At 36.2% G+C, this 20,917-nt stretch overlaps 1 protein-coding gene across 1 annotated transcript; it reads left to right on the top strand.

Moving 5' to 3' along the window:
• Positions 1 to 372: 372 nt before the first annotated feature.
• Positions 373 to 1,290, top strand: LOC142845000 (olfactory receptor 4K3-like). The gene has a single exon (XM_075963765.1). It carries the CDS (start codon positions 373 to 375, stop codon positions 1,288 to 1,290), a length of 918 nt encoding a protein of 305 aa, XP_075819880.1.
• Positions 1,291 to 20,917: the final 19,627 nt, after the last annotated feature.

Genomic DNA, 20,917 nt, shown 5'->3' with positions numbered 1-20,917 from the left:
GAAGATGCTGTAAATATGGCTCAGATAATAATTGAGGAACATTACCTCTGATCCCACAAAAAAAAGATAAATTTAAGGGTTTAAAAATTTAAACAGAGTAATAGCTGCTGGTATTTTTAGAAAATATACTCATTTACACCCCTATGCATATTATCATTGAGATGTATAGAATTTTCCTATATTTAGAAAAATATAATGATTAGAAGGGGTATACCAACATGAAACAGTTCTTGTAAATCTTACTAAATACAATGTTGATATAAAATGTATTCTTTTCTTCTTCCTTGGCTGTGAATATTAAGTTACTGTTTCTGTTTCAGTAATGGTTTGTTAGGCTCTGTCTCTCTCAACCCACTGGAGCACAGTGAAATAATGGAAGAAGTAAACCAATCTGTGGTTACTGAGTTCATTTTCCAAGGACTTTGTACTTCAAGGGAACTACAGATCTTCCTCCTGCTGCCATTTTCCACCCTCTACCTGATGACTGTGGTAGGAAACATCTTTGTGGTCATATTAATCATCACTGATCATCATCTTCATTTCCCCATGTACTTTCTGTTAGCCAATCTCTCATTTATTGACTTATGCATTTCCTCAGTTACTACCCCCAAACTGATCATAGACCTTGTTAAAGAAAATAAAATAATTTCCTATGGAGGTTGCATGAGCCAGATCCTCTTTGCACATTTCTTTGTAGGGAGTGAGATGGTGCTTCTTGTAACAATGGCCTATGACCGCTATGTGGCCATCTGCAGGCCACTCCACTACACCAGCATCATGGACAGACAGAAGTGCATCTGGCTGGTTGTGATATCATGGATCATTGGATTTGTGCATGGCATTAGTCAACTGATCCTGATTTTGGAGCTACCTTTTTGTGGACCTAGAGTGATAGACAGCTTTTTCTGTGATATTCCTTTGGTGATAAAATTAGCCTGCATCAATACTGATACTATGAGAATTATGATAAATGCTGACAGTAGTGTTGTAGCAACAGCTTGCTTCATTTTCTTGCTGATATCTTACACTTACATTCTAATAACTGTTAAGCTTCATTCTAAAGATGGTTCATCAAAGGCACTCTCTACCTGTACCTCCCATATCATAGTGGTTGTGCTATTATTTGTGCCTGTCATTTTCATCTATCTGTCGCCTGTCAGTATCACATGGCTGGATAAGTTTCTTGCTGTATTTTACTCAGTCATCACACCTCTCCTGAATCCAGCCATTTATACACTAAGAAATAAAGATATAAAGAATGCCATAAAGAAGTTGATAAATCACAGGTGAGTTCTGGATTAATTTTTGACATCTTTTCTAATTAGCAAGTTCATTGTGTAAACATGATTTTATGCCTATTTTATTGGAAATTTAATTGTACAATAACTTTTTCTGGGAATCTATAATTTATATTTAGCTTATGGTAATTAATATAACCATTTGAAAATATTTTTGAAATTGTAATACTTATAGTTTACCATGTAGAATGAGTCCTGAAAAATACTTGTATATGTTAAAGATTAGAAGATATGTTGAAAAAAATAACAATCACATTAATACATGGAGCTTTGTTTATTAAATTGTTAGATTTATATTTAGATTTAACTTAATAAGATTGTTATTAACAAAATTCTCTTTGAATTGCTTATCAATTACATAAAATTTTAAAATATGTCATTCTTCCCTAAACCTAATTATTTGTAACCGAAGATATTTAAGATTGTTGTGAAGATTGCATACACTTAGAAATTAAAATGTTAAAAATACCAAATCATAATGTTAGTTGCCTCATATTGTTATAACCTCTTTAAGTTTTTAAGTCATATCTATTCATATAAATTCAGAAATTTTAATATTTAATCTATACCCAAAAGAACAATCTATTTATAATATTTGAATATACTTTCTTCAGTTCACAAATTATTTGTATGATCATGATTTTATGTTGTATAATGAAGTAACATAACTGAAAAGGCCAGTTAGGTAATCATTATACACTTGATAATATGGCATTCATTATAATTCATTCTATATATCATCTGATGTGATGCTAACCTTACAATATGTATATATGTTTACAATAGGTGGGAGGCTAGTTAATTTCTAAATAGACATGAGAATCAGAACTTCTTGAATATTATGGCTAAAATCAAATGGTATCTATATTCTAATAAGTTAAAGTGGTTGTCATAATGTAAATTATCCAACAATACAACACAAATATCTGTATCATGTTTTTCTAAAATCATACATTACAGTGAAGAATGGCTCATGCCTGGCCACAGATTTTGATATGTAAATATATGTAGGTTCTGGTCTCTTTCAAAACAAATTATCTCCACTGTGTTTAGAGATTTAACTCTCAACTATACTGTCACAATAATTTTATTAAGTATGTTATTTGACAATATCTATAACAAGCTGATTATATCTGATAAAGTCTATGACCTCTTATTTCCCTCCCATACTTACAAGCCCCTTCTCCACACACAAAATCACACTCACACAATACACACACAAACAGATTCATGTATTTTTGTTTTGCTTTTTGATCCATTGCTATGACCCATAGCCGTCTGTGTGTCCATTGATTGCAACTATCCCTGGGGCACTATGATCTCATCAGTTGGTCTCAACTGAAGAAAAGGCCTGGCACTGTCCCAGAATCACCATTGGCTCACAGTTTAGCAAAATGTATACTAACTAATTGTTAAAAGTAGTGATTTTGGTTGTAAGTTGCTCATATAACTATAATATATACTAATCAGACTCATCCTTCTTTCTGTCACTTATTTGCCTGTTTCTGCATCCACTGGTGCCTTTCTTCTTCCCAGTTACACTTTCTTCTACTTTTATTTATAAAAACAATTTATTTATTTATTTATTAAAAAAATTCACCTCCTCCCCTCCTCCAATTTCCCTCCTCCTCCCGCCACTCCCTGTCCTCCTCCCTCCAATCCCTCTCCTCCTTCCTCTCCAGTCCTAAGAGCAGTCAGGGTTCCCTGCCCTGTGGGAAGTCCAAGGTCCTCTCTGCTCCATCCAGGTCTAGGAAGGTGAGCATCCAAACAGACTAGGTTCCTACAAAGCCAGTACATGCAGTAGAATCAAAACCCAGTGCCGTTGTCCTTGGCTTCTCAGTCAGCAGCCCTCATTGTTAGCCACATTCAGAGAGTCCTGTTTGATCACAGGCTCCATCAGTCCCAGTCCAGCTGTCCTTGGTGAGCTCCCATTAGATCACACACACCTTCTCCGTGGGTGGACGCACCCCTCGTGGTCCTGACTTCCTTGGTCATGCTCTCCCTCCTTCTGCTCTTCATTTGGACATTGGGATATCAGTCCAGTGCTCCAATGTGGGTCTCCATCTCTATCTCCATCCATCACCAGAAGAAGGTTCTATGGTGATATGCAAGATATTCATCAGTGTGGCTATGGAATAAAGCCAGTTCAGGCACCCTCTCCTCTGCTGCCCAAGGAACAAGCTGGGGACATAAATTTGTATCAATAAAACAATGTTTTTCATTTTAAGTCCTCCTGAATCAGTGCCATTTCACTGAGCATGATCTATATTTTTGTTCATTTGATGATAGCCATGCTAAAATGTTATGTACAATTTCAAACTTTTCTTTCATTTGTTTTTGTGTTGCTATTGACTTTTATTTTGTTTTGGTTTCTTTTATCCTTTGGTATTAAGAGTTAAGGCCAAGGTTTTATGTATGCTAGAGATTCTCCCTAACACTGAGCTATATATTCCCAATATAGTCCATTTATTTGTTTATATTGAAAGCTTGAAATATGATCCTACTAAGGGACTAAGGTTGTGTTTGACTGCAATTTTTCTACTCCTGCCTTCCAGGAGCTGGAATTACAATCAGGCAACTTCAGGCTAAGTTAGTTTCATATATATTTACCAAATGCCAAACATTCAACATAGCATCTCTTAGAATTCTGCTAACATTGATTTCAGACATAGAAAAACATGATTCTAACATTAATAGGTAAAAAAAAGTTAATCCAAACAGTCAAACGAATCTTTCGTAAAGGAAGTAATGTCAGATGTTATAGCACCTGACTTAATATTATACCACAGAATCATGATTACAAACAGCATGTGACAGGCCAAAATAATAATGTTGACTGATATGTGGCTTAGAAATAAGCTCACAAAGCCAAGCTATTTAACTTTTTGCAACATGCCAAAAGTATACAGTGGAGGATTGGGCAATATCTTTAGTAAATTAGGAAGAATGAATCTCAATGAATCCATAGTTCTTACACAATACAAAAATCAATTCAGAATGGTTCAAACAAAAAAATTACAACAAACACAACTTAAACATATAGAACTAAATAGTTATGTATTGTATTACCTGAAACTTTGAAATTATTGAAGAAGTGCAAACTCTTCAAGTATAGGCATAAAGAAGGACTTTCCGAATCATATTCCTAAATGCAGGAAATAAGAGAAAGGATTGACAAATGGGATTTCATGAAATTGAAAGCTTCTTCAAAGCAAAGGCAAGAGCTTACAGAGTGAAAAGATATCTATAGAGTGAGAGAAAAGCCTTCACCATAATTCATACTATAAAGGATTACTATGCATACTATATAAAAAACTAAAAAATTAAACTCTAAAGACAAAAAATAATGTAATAAAAATAAGTAAGCAAATGAACTGAATAGACATTTTTCAAAGAAGAAATAAATGACATATTTTTAAAATAATCATTATCAGGCTTTTATTTTTTATTTTTTTAATATTTATATATTTTTTTATTGAGGAAACAAATTTCTGCCTCCTCCCAGCCTCCCACTCCTCCCCCCTCCCCCCACTCCTCTCCCCCTCCCTCTCCAGTCCAAAGAGCAGTCAGGGTTCCCTCCCCTGTGGAAAGTCCAAAGTCCTTCCCCCTCCATCCTGGTCTAGGAAGGAGAACATCCAAACTGGCTAGGCTCCCACAAAGCCAGGACATGAAGTAGGATCAAAACCCAGTGCCATTGTCCTTGGCTTCTCAGCAGCCCTCATTGTCTGCCATATTCAGAGAGTACGGTTTTATCCCATGCTTTTTCAGTCACAGTCCAGCTGGCCTTGGTGAGCTCCAATAGATCAGCCCCACTGTCTCCGTGGGTGGGTGCACCCCTTGTGGTCTTGACTTCTTTGCTCATGTTCTCCCTCCTTCTGTTCCTCATTGGGACTTTGGGAGCTCAGTCCAGTGCTCCAGTGTGGGTCTCTGTCTCTATCTCCATCCATCGCCAGATGAAGGTTCTATGGTGATATGCAAAATATTCATCAGTATGGCTATAGGATAGGATCATTTCAGGTTCCCTATCCTCAGCTGCCTCTATCCTCCTGGGTATGGGAAGTAGACAAGATTGCCAGGCGAAAATCGGGATCTTAAGGGTGGGGTGGGAGGGGGGTAAGGGGAGATGGGGAGAGAAAAGTGAGAAGGGTAGGATGGGGAGAACTTGGTGCAACGCGATGATTGGGATAAATGAAGGTTGGATAGGGGAGCAGGGAAGCACATATCTTAATTAAGGGAGCCATCTTAGGGTTGGCAAGAGACTTGGACCTAGAGGGGCTTCCAGGTGCCCAAGGCAAGGTCCTCAGTTAGTTCCTGGGGCAGCTGAGGATTATCAGGCTTTTAGAGACAGGGTTTCTCTGTATAGCCCTGGCTTTCATGAAATTAACTCTGTAGACCAGGATGGCCTCAAACTTACAGCCTCCTTAGTGCTGGAATTAAAGTTGTACACTATGACTGCTGGGCCCTTTTTTAACATTATTGCTATTATTTATGTTTAGGAAAGTTTATGTGTGTGGAGGTGGTGTCCTTGGAGGTCACAAGAGGAAATTAATTGTTTGGAGCTGAGGCCATCGTTCACTTAAGACTCAGAGCCCAGAGGCCTTGAGCTTGACCGTACCTGAATGCTTCCTCCCATGCAATGAGTTCTTATAAGAAGAGAAAGACGTACTATACTACATCATGCTACCTGAAACTACACTAATGCATTATTTGAGTGTGGTGATACCTATGATCAAATTACTAACAGTAGCACAGGTGATTAAGTGTCATGAAGTGCTGTCAATAGAAAATATAATTTTCTCTATCTGGAACTTCAAGTATAATGTTGAAAAGATATGAAGAGAATGGAAAACCTTGTCTTGTTCCTGATTTTAATAGAATCACTTTGAGTTTTTCTCTACTTAATTTGATGCTGGCTGTCATCTTGTTGTATACTGCTTTTATTATGTTTAGATACATTCCTTATATCCCTGATCTCTCTAAGACCTTTATTATGAAAAGGTGTTAGATTTTGTCAAATTATTTTTAAGCATCTAATAAGATAATTATATGTTTCTTCCTACAATTTTTTATATGGTAGATTACATTGATAGATTTTTGTATGTAGAACATCCCTGCATCTCTGGGATGAAGTCAACTAGATCCTGGTGGATAATATTTTTATATGTTCTTTCAACTGATTTGCCAATGTTTGATTGAGTATTTTTGCATGGACATGATGTAGACTCTCCTGTAAATCCTTTCATGGTCGAGTTTTTATGTGGTTTCAGTATCAGGGTAACTGTAGCATCATAGAAAGAGTTTGGCAATGTTCCTTCTGATTATATTGTGTGGAACAATTTGAGAAGTATAGGTATTAGCTCTTTGAAGTTTTTTGAATTCTGCATTGAAATCATCAAGCCCTGGTTTTGTTGTTGTTGTTGTTATTGTTGTTTGTTTGGTTGGTTGGGTTTTTTTTTTTTGTTAGAAGGCTATTGGTGACTGCTTCTATTTCCTTACAGGTTATACATCTATTTAAATTGTTTATATGGTTTTGATTTAATTTCAGTATGTGGTAACTATTCAGAAAATTGTTCCTTCCTTTTACATTTTCAAGTTTTGTGAAGTACAGCTTTCCAAAGTATGACCCAATGATTCTCTGGATTTCTACAGTGTCTGTGGAAACGTCCCCTTTTCATTTCTGATTTTGTTAATTTGGATTTTTCTCTCTGACTTTTGAAAGAGATTAAAGGCATACAAATTATAAATGATAAAACTTTCACTATTTGAAGATGATATGATAGTATACATAAGTAACACCAAAAATTAGATGAGTGAAGAAATGATAAATGCCTTCAGTAATTTGTCAGCATACAAGGTCAACTCAAAAAAATAAGTATCCTTCCCATGAACAAATGATAAAGGGGTTGAGAAAGAAATCAGAGAAACATTACCATTTACAATAGCCACAAATAACATAAAATATCTTGGGGTAACACTAGCCAAAGAATTGAAAAACCTATTCAACAAGAACATTAAGTCTCTGAAGAAAGAAATTGAAGAAGATATCAGGAAATGGAAAGGTCTAGTATGGTCTTGGACATGTAGGGTAAACATAACAAAAATGACAATCCTACCAAAAGCAATACATAGATTTAATTGAATACTCATCAAAATCCCAAAACAATTGTTTCCAGGCCTTGAAAGAATAATACTCAATTCAGATGGAGAAACAAAAAAAGCCAAGATAACCAAAACAGTCTTGTACACTAAAAGAACTCCCAGGGACATCACCATGTCTAACATCAAGCTCTATTATGGAGCTAAAGTAATGAAAATACTTGGTATTAGCATAAAAACAGATAGGTGGAACAATGGAATCAAATCAAAGACCCGGATATTAATCCACACATCTATGAACAGTTAGTTCTGGACAAAAAAGCTAAAATTATACAATGGGAAAAAGAAAGCATCTTCAACAAATGGTGCTGTCATAAATGGATATCAGCATGTAGAAGAATACAAAAAGGCCCATATCTATCCCCATGCATTAAACTCAGGTCCAAATAGATCAAAGACCTCAATATACATCCAGCCATACTGAATCTCATTAAAGAGAAAGTGGGAGTTAGCCTTCAATACATGGGCACAGGTGACCACTTTCTAAATGTAAAACTAGTAGCATAGACACTGAGAGCAACAATAAATAAATGGGACTTCTAAAACTGAGAAACTTCTGTAGTGCAAAGGAAACAGTCGATAAGACAGAAAGGCAGCCTACAAATGGGAAAAAAAAATCTTTGCCAACCATACATCAGAGGACTGATCTCCAAAGTATATAAAGAACTCAAGAAACTAGACATCAAAAATCCAAACAATCTAATTTAAAAATGGGATAAAGATTCAAACAGAGAATTCTCAACAGAAGAAATGACCAAAAGACGCTTAAGAAAATACTCAACGTTGTTTTGATTTGCATTTCCCTGATCGCTAAAGAGGTTGGTTGAGCATGACCTTAAGGGTCCCTTGGCCATTTGAATTCCTTCTGTTGAGAATTCTCTGTTCAGTTCATTACCCCATTTTTAATTGGGTTAATTAGAATTTTAATGTCTAGTTTCTTAAGTTCTTTGTATATTTTGAAGATCAGAACTTTGTGTGCTGCAGGGTTGGTGAAGATCTTCTCTCATTCAGTAGAAGGCCTTTTTGTCTTAATGACAGAGTTCTTTGCTTTACAGAAGCTTCTCAGTTTCAGGACCTCCTCACCAAATCCAGCTGGACCGTGACTGAATGAGCATGTGATCAAAATGGACTCTCTGAATGTGGCTGACAGTGAGGGCTGACTGAGAAACCATTGATAAAGGCACTGGGACTTGTTTCTACTGCATGTACTGGCTTTTTGGGACCCTAGTCTATTTGAATGTACAGCTTCTTAGGCCTGGATGTGGGGGGGGGCTTGGACTTCCCACAGGGCAGGGTTCCCTGCCCTCTCTTAAGGAGGGAAGGAGAGGGAAGAGGGTGAGTGTGAGAGTGGGAGAGAAATGGGAGGAGGGGAGGAAGTGTAAATTTTTGAATAAAAAAGAAAATGTTTAACATTAGCCATCAGAGAAATGAAAGTCAAAGCAACTCTGAGATACCATCATACACCAGTCAGATTGACAAAGATCAAAAACATTAATGTTGACTTATGCTGGAGAGGATGCAGAGTAAGAGGAAAACTCCTCCATTGCTATAAGGTGTACAAACTTGTACAACCACCTTGAAAATCAGTATAGTGGTTTCTCAGAAAATTGGGAAAAAACCTACCTCAAGGCCCAGCAATACCACTTTTGGACATATACCTGAAGGATTCTCATTCATATTATAAGAATGTTTTCACAACTATGCATATGGCATCATTATAAGTAATAGCCAGAACCTGGAAACAACCTAGATGCTTCTCAAGTGAAGAACAGATAAAGAAAATATGGTACATTTACACAATGGTGTACTACTCAGTGGTTTTAAAAAAAATGACATCTTGAAATTTGTATGCAAAAGAATGGAAGTAGAAAAAAATCCATTCTGGATGGGGTAACAATCCAGAAAGATAAGCATGGTATGTACTCAATCAAAAGTAAATATTATATATAAAGAAAAGTATTATAAGCTTGTAGTCCATGACCTCAGAGAAACTAGTTAACATGAAGAACCCTAAAAAAAAATACATGGATTCCCCCCTGGAAAGGAAAAATAGACAAGATCTCCTGAGAAAATTGGGAGTGTCGGTGTGAGGGGAAACGTTAGGGCTGAAGGGCGAAAAGAGGAGTGGACAAGGGGAGGAGGAGGAGAATTTGAAGGGATGGGATGATGGTCGAGATGGGGGAAGGGCAGAGAGGGAGATCAAGGAAAGAGTTATCTTGATTGAGCAAGCCATTATGTGGCTAGCAAGAAACCTGAAACTAGAGAAATTCTCAGAAATCCACAAGGATGATCCCAGCTAAGAGTATAAGCAACTGTGGAGAGGGTGTGTGAATTATCCTTGCATTGTAGTTAGATTGATGATTATCTTAAATATCATCATAAAACCTCTATCCAGCAACTGGTGGAAGGAGATACAGAGATCCACAATGAAGACAGGGCTGAGCTCCCAAAGTCCAGTTGAAGAGAGGGAAGAGTGATAATATGAACAAAGGGGTCATGATGAGGATACACACTGAAAAAGTTTACCTGAGCTAATGGGAGTTCACTGACTCTGACCTGAGAGCAGTGGGGGTGGACAGTGGAGGGGAGCAACTAGCATAGAATCAAACTAGGCTCTCTGAGTATGGTGGCTATTTTATGGCTGTAGCAGACTATAGGGTCACTGTCACTGAGACCATGGTTTGTCACTACACCTTGTACTGCCTTTTTGGAACCCATTCTCTTTGGACAGATACTTTGCTCAGCCTAGATATAGTGGGAAAAGTCTTGGTCCTGCCTCAAAGCGATGTGCTTTGTTGATGTTCCATGGAAAACCTCACTTACTCCAAAGAATGGATGGGAATGAAGTGGGGGAAATGTAGAGGAAGCAGAAGGAGGGGAGGGAGTGGAAACTGGAATTGGTTTGTAAAATAGAACAGATGTTTTTTTAAAAAAATAATTCATTAATTTTAAAAGAAAAATTAAATTTTAATGTAGCAAAAGAGACAAAAGAAAATTAATATTATGAAAGAAAGGGACCCAGGAGGACAGAAAAGGAGGAACATGAGAGGTGATAGACAGCAATTTAATTAAAGCACACCAGATGCATAGATCAAAATGTGGCATAAATCTCATTGCTTGTTCAATTTATATTCACTAATAAAATTTTAGATTCCCCAAACTAGGAGGTTAACAAAAAATAAATTATAAGAATATTATTTAGAATATATATAAAACACTAATTATGGATGAGTTATGATCCTGTAGAGGCCTATAATATAAAACATGAAACAAAATGTAAATGAATTTATAAGTGTTTATGTATATTGAGATGGCTATGGATAAAATTATGCTTAATGGTACTTGTTGGAAACAAGGGAAGAACGCAAACAACATTTTCATTAAAGAGTAAAATATAAAAAGCTTATGAAAAAACTATAGGAATATAGTTTTTTCCTTTGAAAGACAGATAAGTTCATTTAAACAAAGTGTACTAAAATAAATATTAACATTTCTAAATTACTGATCTAAGAAAGATTATTTCAGTTGACTTTGCTCAACTATTTAGAGATCATTATATATTCACATTGTATCTACTCTCCTCTTTTATTTTTGTATTGTTTTGTTTATTTTGTTCTCATTTCTTTTTTGGTTTTTATTTTGTTTTATTTATTTATTTATTTGTTAAAAATTTCCACCTCCTCCCATTTCCCTCCCACTCCCCCACTGCCCCTCCTCCTCCCTCTCCAGTCCTAAGAGAAGTCAGGGTGCCTTGCCCTGTGGGAAGTCCAAGGCCCTCCCCACTCCATCCAGGTCTAGGAAGGTGAGGATCCAAACAGACTAGGTTCCCAAAAAGCCAGTACATGCAGTAGAATCAAAACCCGGTGCCATTATCATTGGCTTCTCAGTCAGCCCTCATTGTCAACCACATTCAGAGAGTCCGGTTTGATCACATTCTTTTCAATCCCAGTCCAGCTGTCCTTGGTGAGCTCCCATTAGATCAGTCACACCTTCTCAATGGGTGGATGTATCCCTCAAGGTCCTGACTTCCTTGCTCATGTTCTCCTACCTTCTGCTCTTCATCTGGACCTTGGGAGCTCAGTCCAGTGCTCCAATGTGGGTCTCTGTCTCTCTCTCCATCCATCGCCAGATGCAGGTTCTATGGTGATATGCAAGATATTCATTAGTGTGGCTATGGGATAAGGCCAGTTCAGACACTTTCTCCTCTGCTGCCCAAGGACCTATCTGGGGATATCTCCTTGAACACCTGGGAACCCCTCTAGAGTCAAATCTCTTGCCATCCCTAAAATGGCTCCCTTAATTAAGAAACCTTCCCTGCTCCCATATCCACCCTTCCTCCATCTCAACCATCCCATTCCCCCAAGCTCTCCCAAATCCTCCCCTTTCCCGTCTCTCTCCCCATCTCCTCTTCCCCACACCCCATCTCCACCCCCATGCTCCCACCTTTTGCCAAGCGATACCCTACAATATTCCACTACACTCTCCTTCAAATTTAAGGACTCTTTTTTTATTAATTGCTTACATATATGCAAGTAACATTGTATGGACTGAACAGCTTATATTTAGAAATGTGTATATAGTCATATATACCATGTGGCGATACACAGATGAAGGAGATGGGTTAGTTTGGGATATAAGAGTTATCCAGAATTACACTTAAGCTATTAGCCAAAGAGTATTGCAAATAATATGGTTTCTGAGTGGTTATTTAGGGACTGAGCAACTAGGAACAAAAACAAGTGGTTTCCAGCAACAAATTGGCATGCGAACATGGCCAACTAAATTTAAGAGAGCTTGAAAAGGAATTCTAGACACAAAAGAACAGAGTTTATCACAGTTTCTTGGTAGCCACAATTTTTTTTCTAGATGGACTTGCTGCTAGCAAGGGTGCCATGGCTGCTTTAAAAGGGGTGGACCAAAAACTCTGCACTGTCTTTAAAAAACAGTGGCTTCCAGGTTTTCAAGCACAGGGGCTCTAAACCTTTAGTGAGTTCTCACTGCAGAGCATTTGAATGGGATTTGTAAGCAGAGTGCTACAACTTGCTTAAGGCAACATAGACCCTCTGTGTGTTAAAAAATGGGGCAAAGTACATGGCTCTCAGAGGCAGTGAACATGTCTCTGCCATGGAGGACTAGGCTGAGCAAGTAGGCAAAGCCATGTTGGCTGTAGCCATGCCCACTTAGCATTTTAAGAAGTCAGAAAGTATTTACAGTTACACAATAAGAACAGATTCAGACATAAAAGACCTCTAAATGAGACACACTGTTTAAAAAGTATACATAGGCTTAGGAAAGAGAAGAAAAAGTGTAAAGAGCCATTAAATATAATGTGAAAGAGTACATAAGTCATAAATTAAAGAAATAAAGATAATAAAATAAATATTAAACTGTAGAAAAAGCCATGTGGTGATATACAGATTAATAGAAATGGGTTAAATTAAGATGTAAGTGTTAGCCAATAAGAAACTAGAGCTAATGGGTCAAGCAGTGATCTAATTAATACAGTTTCTGGGTGGTTATTTCAGGGCTGAGCAGCCTGAATCAAACAAGTGGCCTTCTACAACAAATTGGTATGTCAACATAGCCAAATAAATCCACTTAAAAACTTTGAGAACTTGAAAAGAAATTCTAGGCAAAAAAGAACAGAGTTTAGCACAGTTTCTTAATGGCCATTTTTTTCTAGATGGGCTTATGGCAAGCATGGGTGCCACAGTATTATGATATTATGACAGTCAAGTGAAGAGGCCGCAAATATATCTCAGATATTCATTGAAGTAATTTACCTCTGCATCCATGGCAAAAACACAGATTTAAGACTTAGAATATGTGATTAGAGTATTTGTTACTGATGTTTTTACACAACATATGTACTTATATATCTATACATATTATCTTTCAGATGTATAAAGTTCTTCCTACATTTAGGATAATTCCCTGATTAGAAACAATATACAAATAAAAAAGTTATTTTAAATTTGACATATACAATGCTAAGATATTTGTATTCTTTTCTGTTTTTTGACTCTGAACATTAATTGATTATTTCTATTTCAGGAACTCTTTAGGCTCTGTCTTTCTCAAACCATTGGAGCACAGTGTACTAAAAGAAAGAAGCAAACCAGTCAGTGGTATCTGAGTTTATTTTCAGGGAATTTGTACTTCAAGGGAACAACATAGCTTCATTCTGCTGCTGTTTTCCACCCTCTACCTGATGACTGTGGTAGGCAACCTCTTTGTTGTGATATTAATTATCACTGATCATCAATTCCTTTCTCCCATGCAGTTTATGTTAGCCAATTTTTCATTTGTTGAATTATGGCTTTCCCCAATTACTAACTCCAAATTGATCATAGACCTCATAAAAGAAAAACCTTTTTGTTTGGGGACTGCATGAGCCTTGTAGGGAGTGAAATGGTACTACCTACCTGTAACAATGGCCTAAGACCACTATGTGGTCATCTGCAAGCCATACACAATACCAGCATCATGGACAGATACATTTGCATCTGGGTTATTGTGATATTGTTGATCATTACATTTGTGCATGACATTAGTCAACTGATCCTGATTTTGGAGATATCTTTCTGTGAACCTAGAGTAACAGACAGTTGTGTTTTTTTTATGTGATATACCTAAGGTGATAAAATTAGCCTGCATGAATTTTGGTATTCTGAGTATTGTGATAAATGCTGACTCTTATTCTCTTGCTGATATCTTACACTTGCATTCTAGTAACTCCACAGCTTCACTCTAACGATGGTTCTCAATGGCCCTCTCTACCTGTAAATCCATAGCATAGTTGTGCTGTTTTGGGGGCCTGTCATTTTGAATGTATCTATGGCCAGTCAGCATGACTTGGGTAGACAAGTTTCTTACTGTATTTTACTTATTCATCACAGCTCTCCTGAATCCAGCCATCTATACACTAAGAAATAAAGATAATAAGAAGGTCATAAAGAAGATGGTAAATCACATGTGAGTTCTGAAATAATTTTTAGACATCTTATGTAATCACCAAATTCATTATGTATACGCAATTTATTCATATTTTAGTGGAAATCGAATTGTATAATAACTTGTTTCTAGACTATATAAGTTGTAATGGTCATTCAGTGGGTGGTTGTGTGTAAGTAGTGCCAGCAGGAAGGAAGTCTTTCTCTGGTAGCAGCTAATTATCTCTTCTGCTGTTCTTGAGAGTAAAACATAAGTTTTAAATTTCCTGAATTAAAATCAGCAGTAAACAGAGGTAAAAGTGAGTGTAAGAAGTTAAGAATTTATTTAGTTGGGTAAAATCAGAGAAGCAACTTAGGCAGGTAGTAATTAATGCTATATCCTTGGAGGTCTGTGAATGTTTTAAATGGAATGCTCTTTCATGAACCTAAGCACTGACAAAATAAATGCCTACTGATAAACGTAATTCCAGGGAGGAAGATCTTTGTGTTTACCGAAGCAAGAGGAATGAAGGACTGGAAGTCAGAAATTGTCATATATATATATATATATATATATATATATATATATATATATATATATATATATAATATGAATACATATTATATATATCCCAAATAGCCCCAATCATGCTTTAAGGGCTCTATTACATGTCTGTGTGTGGGTAAAACAAAAAGTATCAGAAACTAAACATGAAAGAAGTATCAGGAAAAGCATGAAGGAAAGAAATATATTTAAAATATGAAGATATTTTTATTCTGACATTCAAAGTGTAAACACAAACAAGGCTGACTATTCCAAACAAACAACAAATAGTTAGTAAAGTCATAAGATCAATAAAGAAAAGAAAGGCACAAATATTCAAAGCTTTGAATATAAAAGTAGAGTACATAATAAAAACTATCATCCATACAAATATTTATAGTGATGATGAATTATTATATCAATAAGTTTAAATTTTATTTGAAATTTGAAAATGCCTACTGAAATCAAAACATTAAATTAATAAATTTTATTTTTTAAAAAAATAACTATTTAATTTTATGCTTAAGTGTGTGCCTGAGTGTGTGACAATGTTCCATGTGTGTGCAGGAATACAAGGAGGTCAGACGAGGCTTCGAAACCTTTGGAACTAGAACAGACAGTTAAGAATTGCCACTTAGGTGTAGAATACTGAACCCCAGTCTTCTTTAAGATCACCCAGTGCTATTAGCCACTGAGCCATCTTTCTCCCCCAAGCAAGACAAGCCTACGTGTATACTAATTCATTTTAAAACGTAGTGATTTTCATTGTAAGATATTTATGTAACTATAATGTACACTAATCAGATTCATTCCCATTCCACTTGCCATCACTTATTTGCCTGTTTCTGCACCCACTGTTGCTTTTTCTTCTTCTCAGTTACTCCTTTTTCTACTCTCATTTTTAGAAAAAAATTAAGTGTCTTTCCTCTTGAATAAGTGTTGTTGCATTTAGCAAGATCTATAATTTTATTTTCTTGATGATAGCCATTCTATGTAGTCAAAAATATTATCACAAAATCTCAATGATGTCTATCTTTTTTTTTTTTTGTATTGCTGTTGGTTATTATTGTGAGGAGAGTTTTCTTGGCCTTGGTCTATTTTGTTGTTGTTGTTACTAAGGGTAAACCCAATGTCTCATGTATGCTAGGGAATCTTGCTAATATTAGTTATATATTCCCATTATAATCCAATTAATTTTTTATATCGTAAACTTGAAATGGAATCTTACTAAGGGGCTTAGGTTATCTTTGACTACAGTTTTTCCACCCCAGTCTTCCAAGGAACTAGAATTACATAACTGCATGTTGAGGCTATGTTAGTTTAAGATGTATTTACCTAATGAATAACCATTCATTCTAACACCTCTCAATCTTCCACTTGAATTCATTTCAGAAGTATAAAAACATGATCCTAACATTAATACGTAAGCAACAGTTAATCCGAACAGTCATGAAAATCCTTAGCAAATGTCAGATGTTATAGCATATAACTTCATAATATACTGCAAAATCAGTGTTACAAACAGCATATGATAGGCACAAAATAATAATGTTGACTAATATGTGGCTTAGAAATACATTTAAACTGCAAAGCTATCTGATTTTTGCAACATGAAAAAAATATACAATGGGGGATATGATAATCTGATGTAGGAGGGTCATCTGTCTATGTGTTACTTCCATTGGTTAATTAATAAAGAAACTGCTTGGCCTGATAGGTCAGAAAATTAGGTAGGCGGAGTAGACAGAACAGAATGCTGGGCAAGAAGGCAATGAGGGAGACGCCATGAGCTCCAGCCCAAGATGGACATAGGTTAGAATCTTGCTGGTAAGCCACCACCTCGTGGTGCTATACACATTAATGGAAACGGGTTAATAAAGATGTGAGAGTTAGCTAGTAAGAGGCTAGAGCTAATGGGCCAGGCAGTGTTTAAATGAATACAATTTGTGTTTTGTTATTGCAGGTGTAAAGCTAACCATGCATGAGCCGAGTGGGACAAAAAGCAGGCCTGCTTGCCTCATGGCATAAGCTAGCCAGATGGACAGGAGCCGGGTGGCAGAAACACAGTCTGCCTCCTCACTACAATGATCTGTTTAGTAAATTCAGAAGTAGGAATCTCGCCATATCCATAGATCTTACAAAATAAAGTTCAGAGAGGATCAAAGACCTAAAACCAATATAATTACACTTAAAACTAATTATTTTTAAAAGTTATATATTGCATTATTTGAAAATACTGAAGAAGAAAACATCATTGTGATGTATACAATGACTTTCTAAATAATACTTCAGTACACAGGAAATAATAATAAGAATTAACAAATAACATGACCTGAAATTGAACCCAAAGGAAAATATATAGTCATCCGCAGGGATATGGGAAGTAGACAAGATTGCCAGGCAAAAACTTGGAACTTGGGGGTGAGGTGGTATGGGGCTAAGAGGAAATGGGGTGAGAAACATGAGAAGGAGAAGATGGGGGGAGCTTGGGGGAATGGGATGGGTGTGATTAAGGAAGGGTGGATATGGGAGCAGAGAAATATATATCCTAATTAAGGGAGCCATCTTAGGGTTGGCAAGAGACTTGACTCTAGAGGGGCTCGCAGGTATCCAGGGAGATGTCCCCAGCTAGTACCTTGGGCAACTGAGGAGAGGGACCTGAAATGACCCTATCCTATAGCCATACTGATGAATATCTTGCATATCACCATAGAACCTTCATCTGGCGATGGATCGAGATAGAAACAGATACCCAAATTGGAGCACCGGACTGAGCTCTTAAGCTCCAAATGAGGAGCAGAAGGAGGGAGAACATGAGCAAGGAAGTCAGGACCTCGAAGGGTGCACCCACCCACTGTGACAGTGGGGCTGATCTATTGGGAGCTCACCAAGGCCAGCTGGACTGGGACAGAATAAGCATGGGATGAAACCGGACTTTCTGAACATGGCGGACAATGAAGGCTGATGAGAAGCCAAGGATAATGGTACTAGGTTTCGATCCAAATACATGAACTGGCTTTGTGGGAGCCTGGCCTGTTTAGATGCTCACCTTCCTGGACCTGGATAGAAGTGGGAGGACCTTGGACTTCCCGCAGGGCAGGGAATATGGACTGCTCTTCATTCTCGATAGGGAGGCAGAATGGAGTGGGGGGAGGGGGAGAGGGGAAGGGGAGGGGGGAGGGGGCGATTTGTGGGAGGAGGGGGAGGGAAATGGGAAACGGGAAGGAGGCGGGAATTTTTTTTCAACAACTAAAAAAGAATAAAAATAAAAAACCATAAATCAACTGCTTTAATGCATCAAAAATGTCATAGTTTATAAAATATATATCAGGTACATCTTGTAATACTATGATTTAAGATAATTAAATTTTCAATTCACTATAAAAAAATTCAACAAAGCAAAGGCAAGAATTTGAAAAATAATCTCTACCACTATTCACCCAATAAGGGATTACTATGCATTCTACATAAAGAAATAAAAAAAATTAACACTAAAGGCAAAAAATAATACCAAAAAAATGTGAGCAAATGACCTGAAGATATTCTTCAAAGAAGAAATACATATGAGTATTAAATGCAAGAAAAAATGGCACACTTAGTCATCAAGCAATGACAATTTTGAACATTATTACTATAATTTTTGTTTGGGAAAGTATATGTTTGTAGCAGTATCCATGGAAGTAAGAAGAGGACATCAGTTTCTTAAAGGTGAAGATGCCATTCATTTAAGATTTAGGTCCCAGAGGCCATGAGTTGGACCTGATCCGAAAGTTTTCTACATTAGGATGTGTTCTTATGGTAGGAGGAGGACATACTACTTCATATTACCGGAAACCACACTGCATGTTTTGAATGTGGCAGTGCCTGTGAACAAATTACTAACAGTATTACACATATTTAGATGTCATATATAGTTGTGATTTATAAATGAAATTTTAATGTAGAAAAAGAAAGAAATGAACAAAAGAAAATTAATATTAGGAAAGAGAAAAGGACTCAGGAGAACAGAAAAGGAGAAACAGGAGAGGTAAAAGAGAACAATTGTGATGATGGTACACCAGATACATAGGTGAAAGTGTGACATAAAACTCATTGTTTGTTCAACTGATATTCAATCATAAAATTATAGATCGCCTCAAATAGGTGATAAACAGGCAAATAAATTTTCTTCATATAATGTCGCCTTCTCAACCATTGTAAATATATTATTTAGAGTCTATACAAAACATGATTTAAGGATGAGTAAATATATTATTCAGAGTCTACATGAAACATGATTTAAGCATCTTATAGAGGCCAATATTATAAAAATGAAACAAAATTTAAATGACTTTGAAAGTGTTTATGTATATTGAGAAAGTTGTACATAAAATTATGCTTAGTGGTACTTGTTGAAAACATTGGAAGAACTAAAATCAAAGTTTATAAGGAAATTTATATGTAAAGTTATGACAAAACTATTTGAATATAGTTTCTTTTTCTTTGGAAAATAGATATATTAAGTTTAATGAATAAGATTGTATTAACACTTTTAAATTATTTACCTAAGAAAGGTTATTTTTATCTTATATCAATGAATATCAAATATTTAGAGATAATTATTCACATTACATAACTTTCTTCTTTTTTCATTTTTGTTTTTTTTTTGTTTCTTTTCTTTTGTTTTTGTTTCTTTAAACAAGATTTTTTTTGTAACCATGGTTTCCCTGAAATGGCTTCATAGAACAGGCTGGCCTAAAACTCACATAGTTCCACTTGCCTCTGACTCCTCAGTGGTGGAAGTAAAGTGTACACCATCATCATCCAACTTCATTTTGATATTATACTATAAGACTTTTCATTAATCTTCCTTCCTTAACTTCTTTCTAAACAGTCCCATATTTTTCTACACACTACTTAAAATTCATGGCCTCTTTTTTCATTAAATGTAATATATATAGTATATATGGATATATGTGTGTGTGTGTGTGTGTGAGTGTGTGTGTGTATGTTTGTATCCATACAAAGTTATTTGCATGTATGTTTTCAGGGCTGACCGTCTGCTCTTCCCTTGGGTAGAAAGACTCTCCCCCTCAGCTCTACTTTTTCACATACATTTTTTGTGGGGTTGAAGCTTCAGGGGCTTTTCCCTGTACGTTGGCATGTCCGTTGGTATCATCCTTGTTTGGCTCCAATTTGGGCAGTTATTTTGGCAAAACCATGTGAGTACCAAAGGATTAGAGATTTTGCTGTGAGAATGTATCTTCTAGTGATATCAGATGCCTCATCTTTTCTTATGTCTTGTATTGATATAAAAAACAAGTTAAATAATGGACAATGTATCTGTAATTCTTCAATTCTGTATCCCTAAATTCTAAGTCTATTCTTTTCCTATTATGTGTTTAGGCTTAACTTGAAGTAATACAATTATAACCATAGTTTCACAAAATAAAACATTCTCCATTTTGTTCACATTTTCTGGAGTCCCCTTCTCTTGAAGTTTAATTCTTCTATGTAAACCAATTGAATATATGACAATATATTATCTTTGATTCCTTTATATTTCATATATTTTGTAATCTGCCAATTTCAGTCTTACACTGAAAGGCGATCAATATATTTGTCAGAAAAAAATTTTGTTCTTGAGCCAAAAGGGTCTGATACACTGAATACCAAAGTTCTTAAGGAAACATATTTATATTAAAGAGTTTCTTTTCTCTCATCAAACAGGAATGGATCATACTTTCATAAAGGGATCACAAGTCACACTGTGATGGGAGTCAGAAAATGATCAAAGAAGTCAGAAAGGGTTTTGTAAGACTATGAAATCCCACTTAGGTATAAATATTAAATAAACAGTTAAAAGTACATTATAGTACGTTATATTACTTTTATATTTGTTTCTATATATTTCGGTTTTTTTATTGTTTTATTGAAAAAAATTCCACCTCCTCCCAGCCTCCCACTCCTCTCCCCCTCCCCCCACTCCTCTCCCCCTCCCCCCCACT

The sequence above is a fragment of the Microtus pennsylvanicus genome, chromosome 2 (assembly GCF_037038515.1).
Source record: "Microtus pennsylvanicus isolate mMicPen1 chromosome 2, mMicPen1.hap1, whole genome shotgun sequence".
NCBI lineage: Eukaryota > Metazoa > Chordata > Mammalia > Rodentia > Cricetidae > Microtus > Microtus pennsylvanicus.
This window is presented reverse-complemented; position numbering and strand designations above follow the sequence as displayed.

Coding starts and splice junctions, on each gene's coding strand:
- LOC142845000 (XM_075963765.1), top strand. CDS start 373: ATGGAAGAAGTAAACCAATCTGTGGTTACTGAGTTCATTTTCCAAGGA.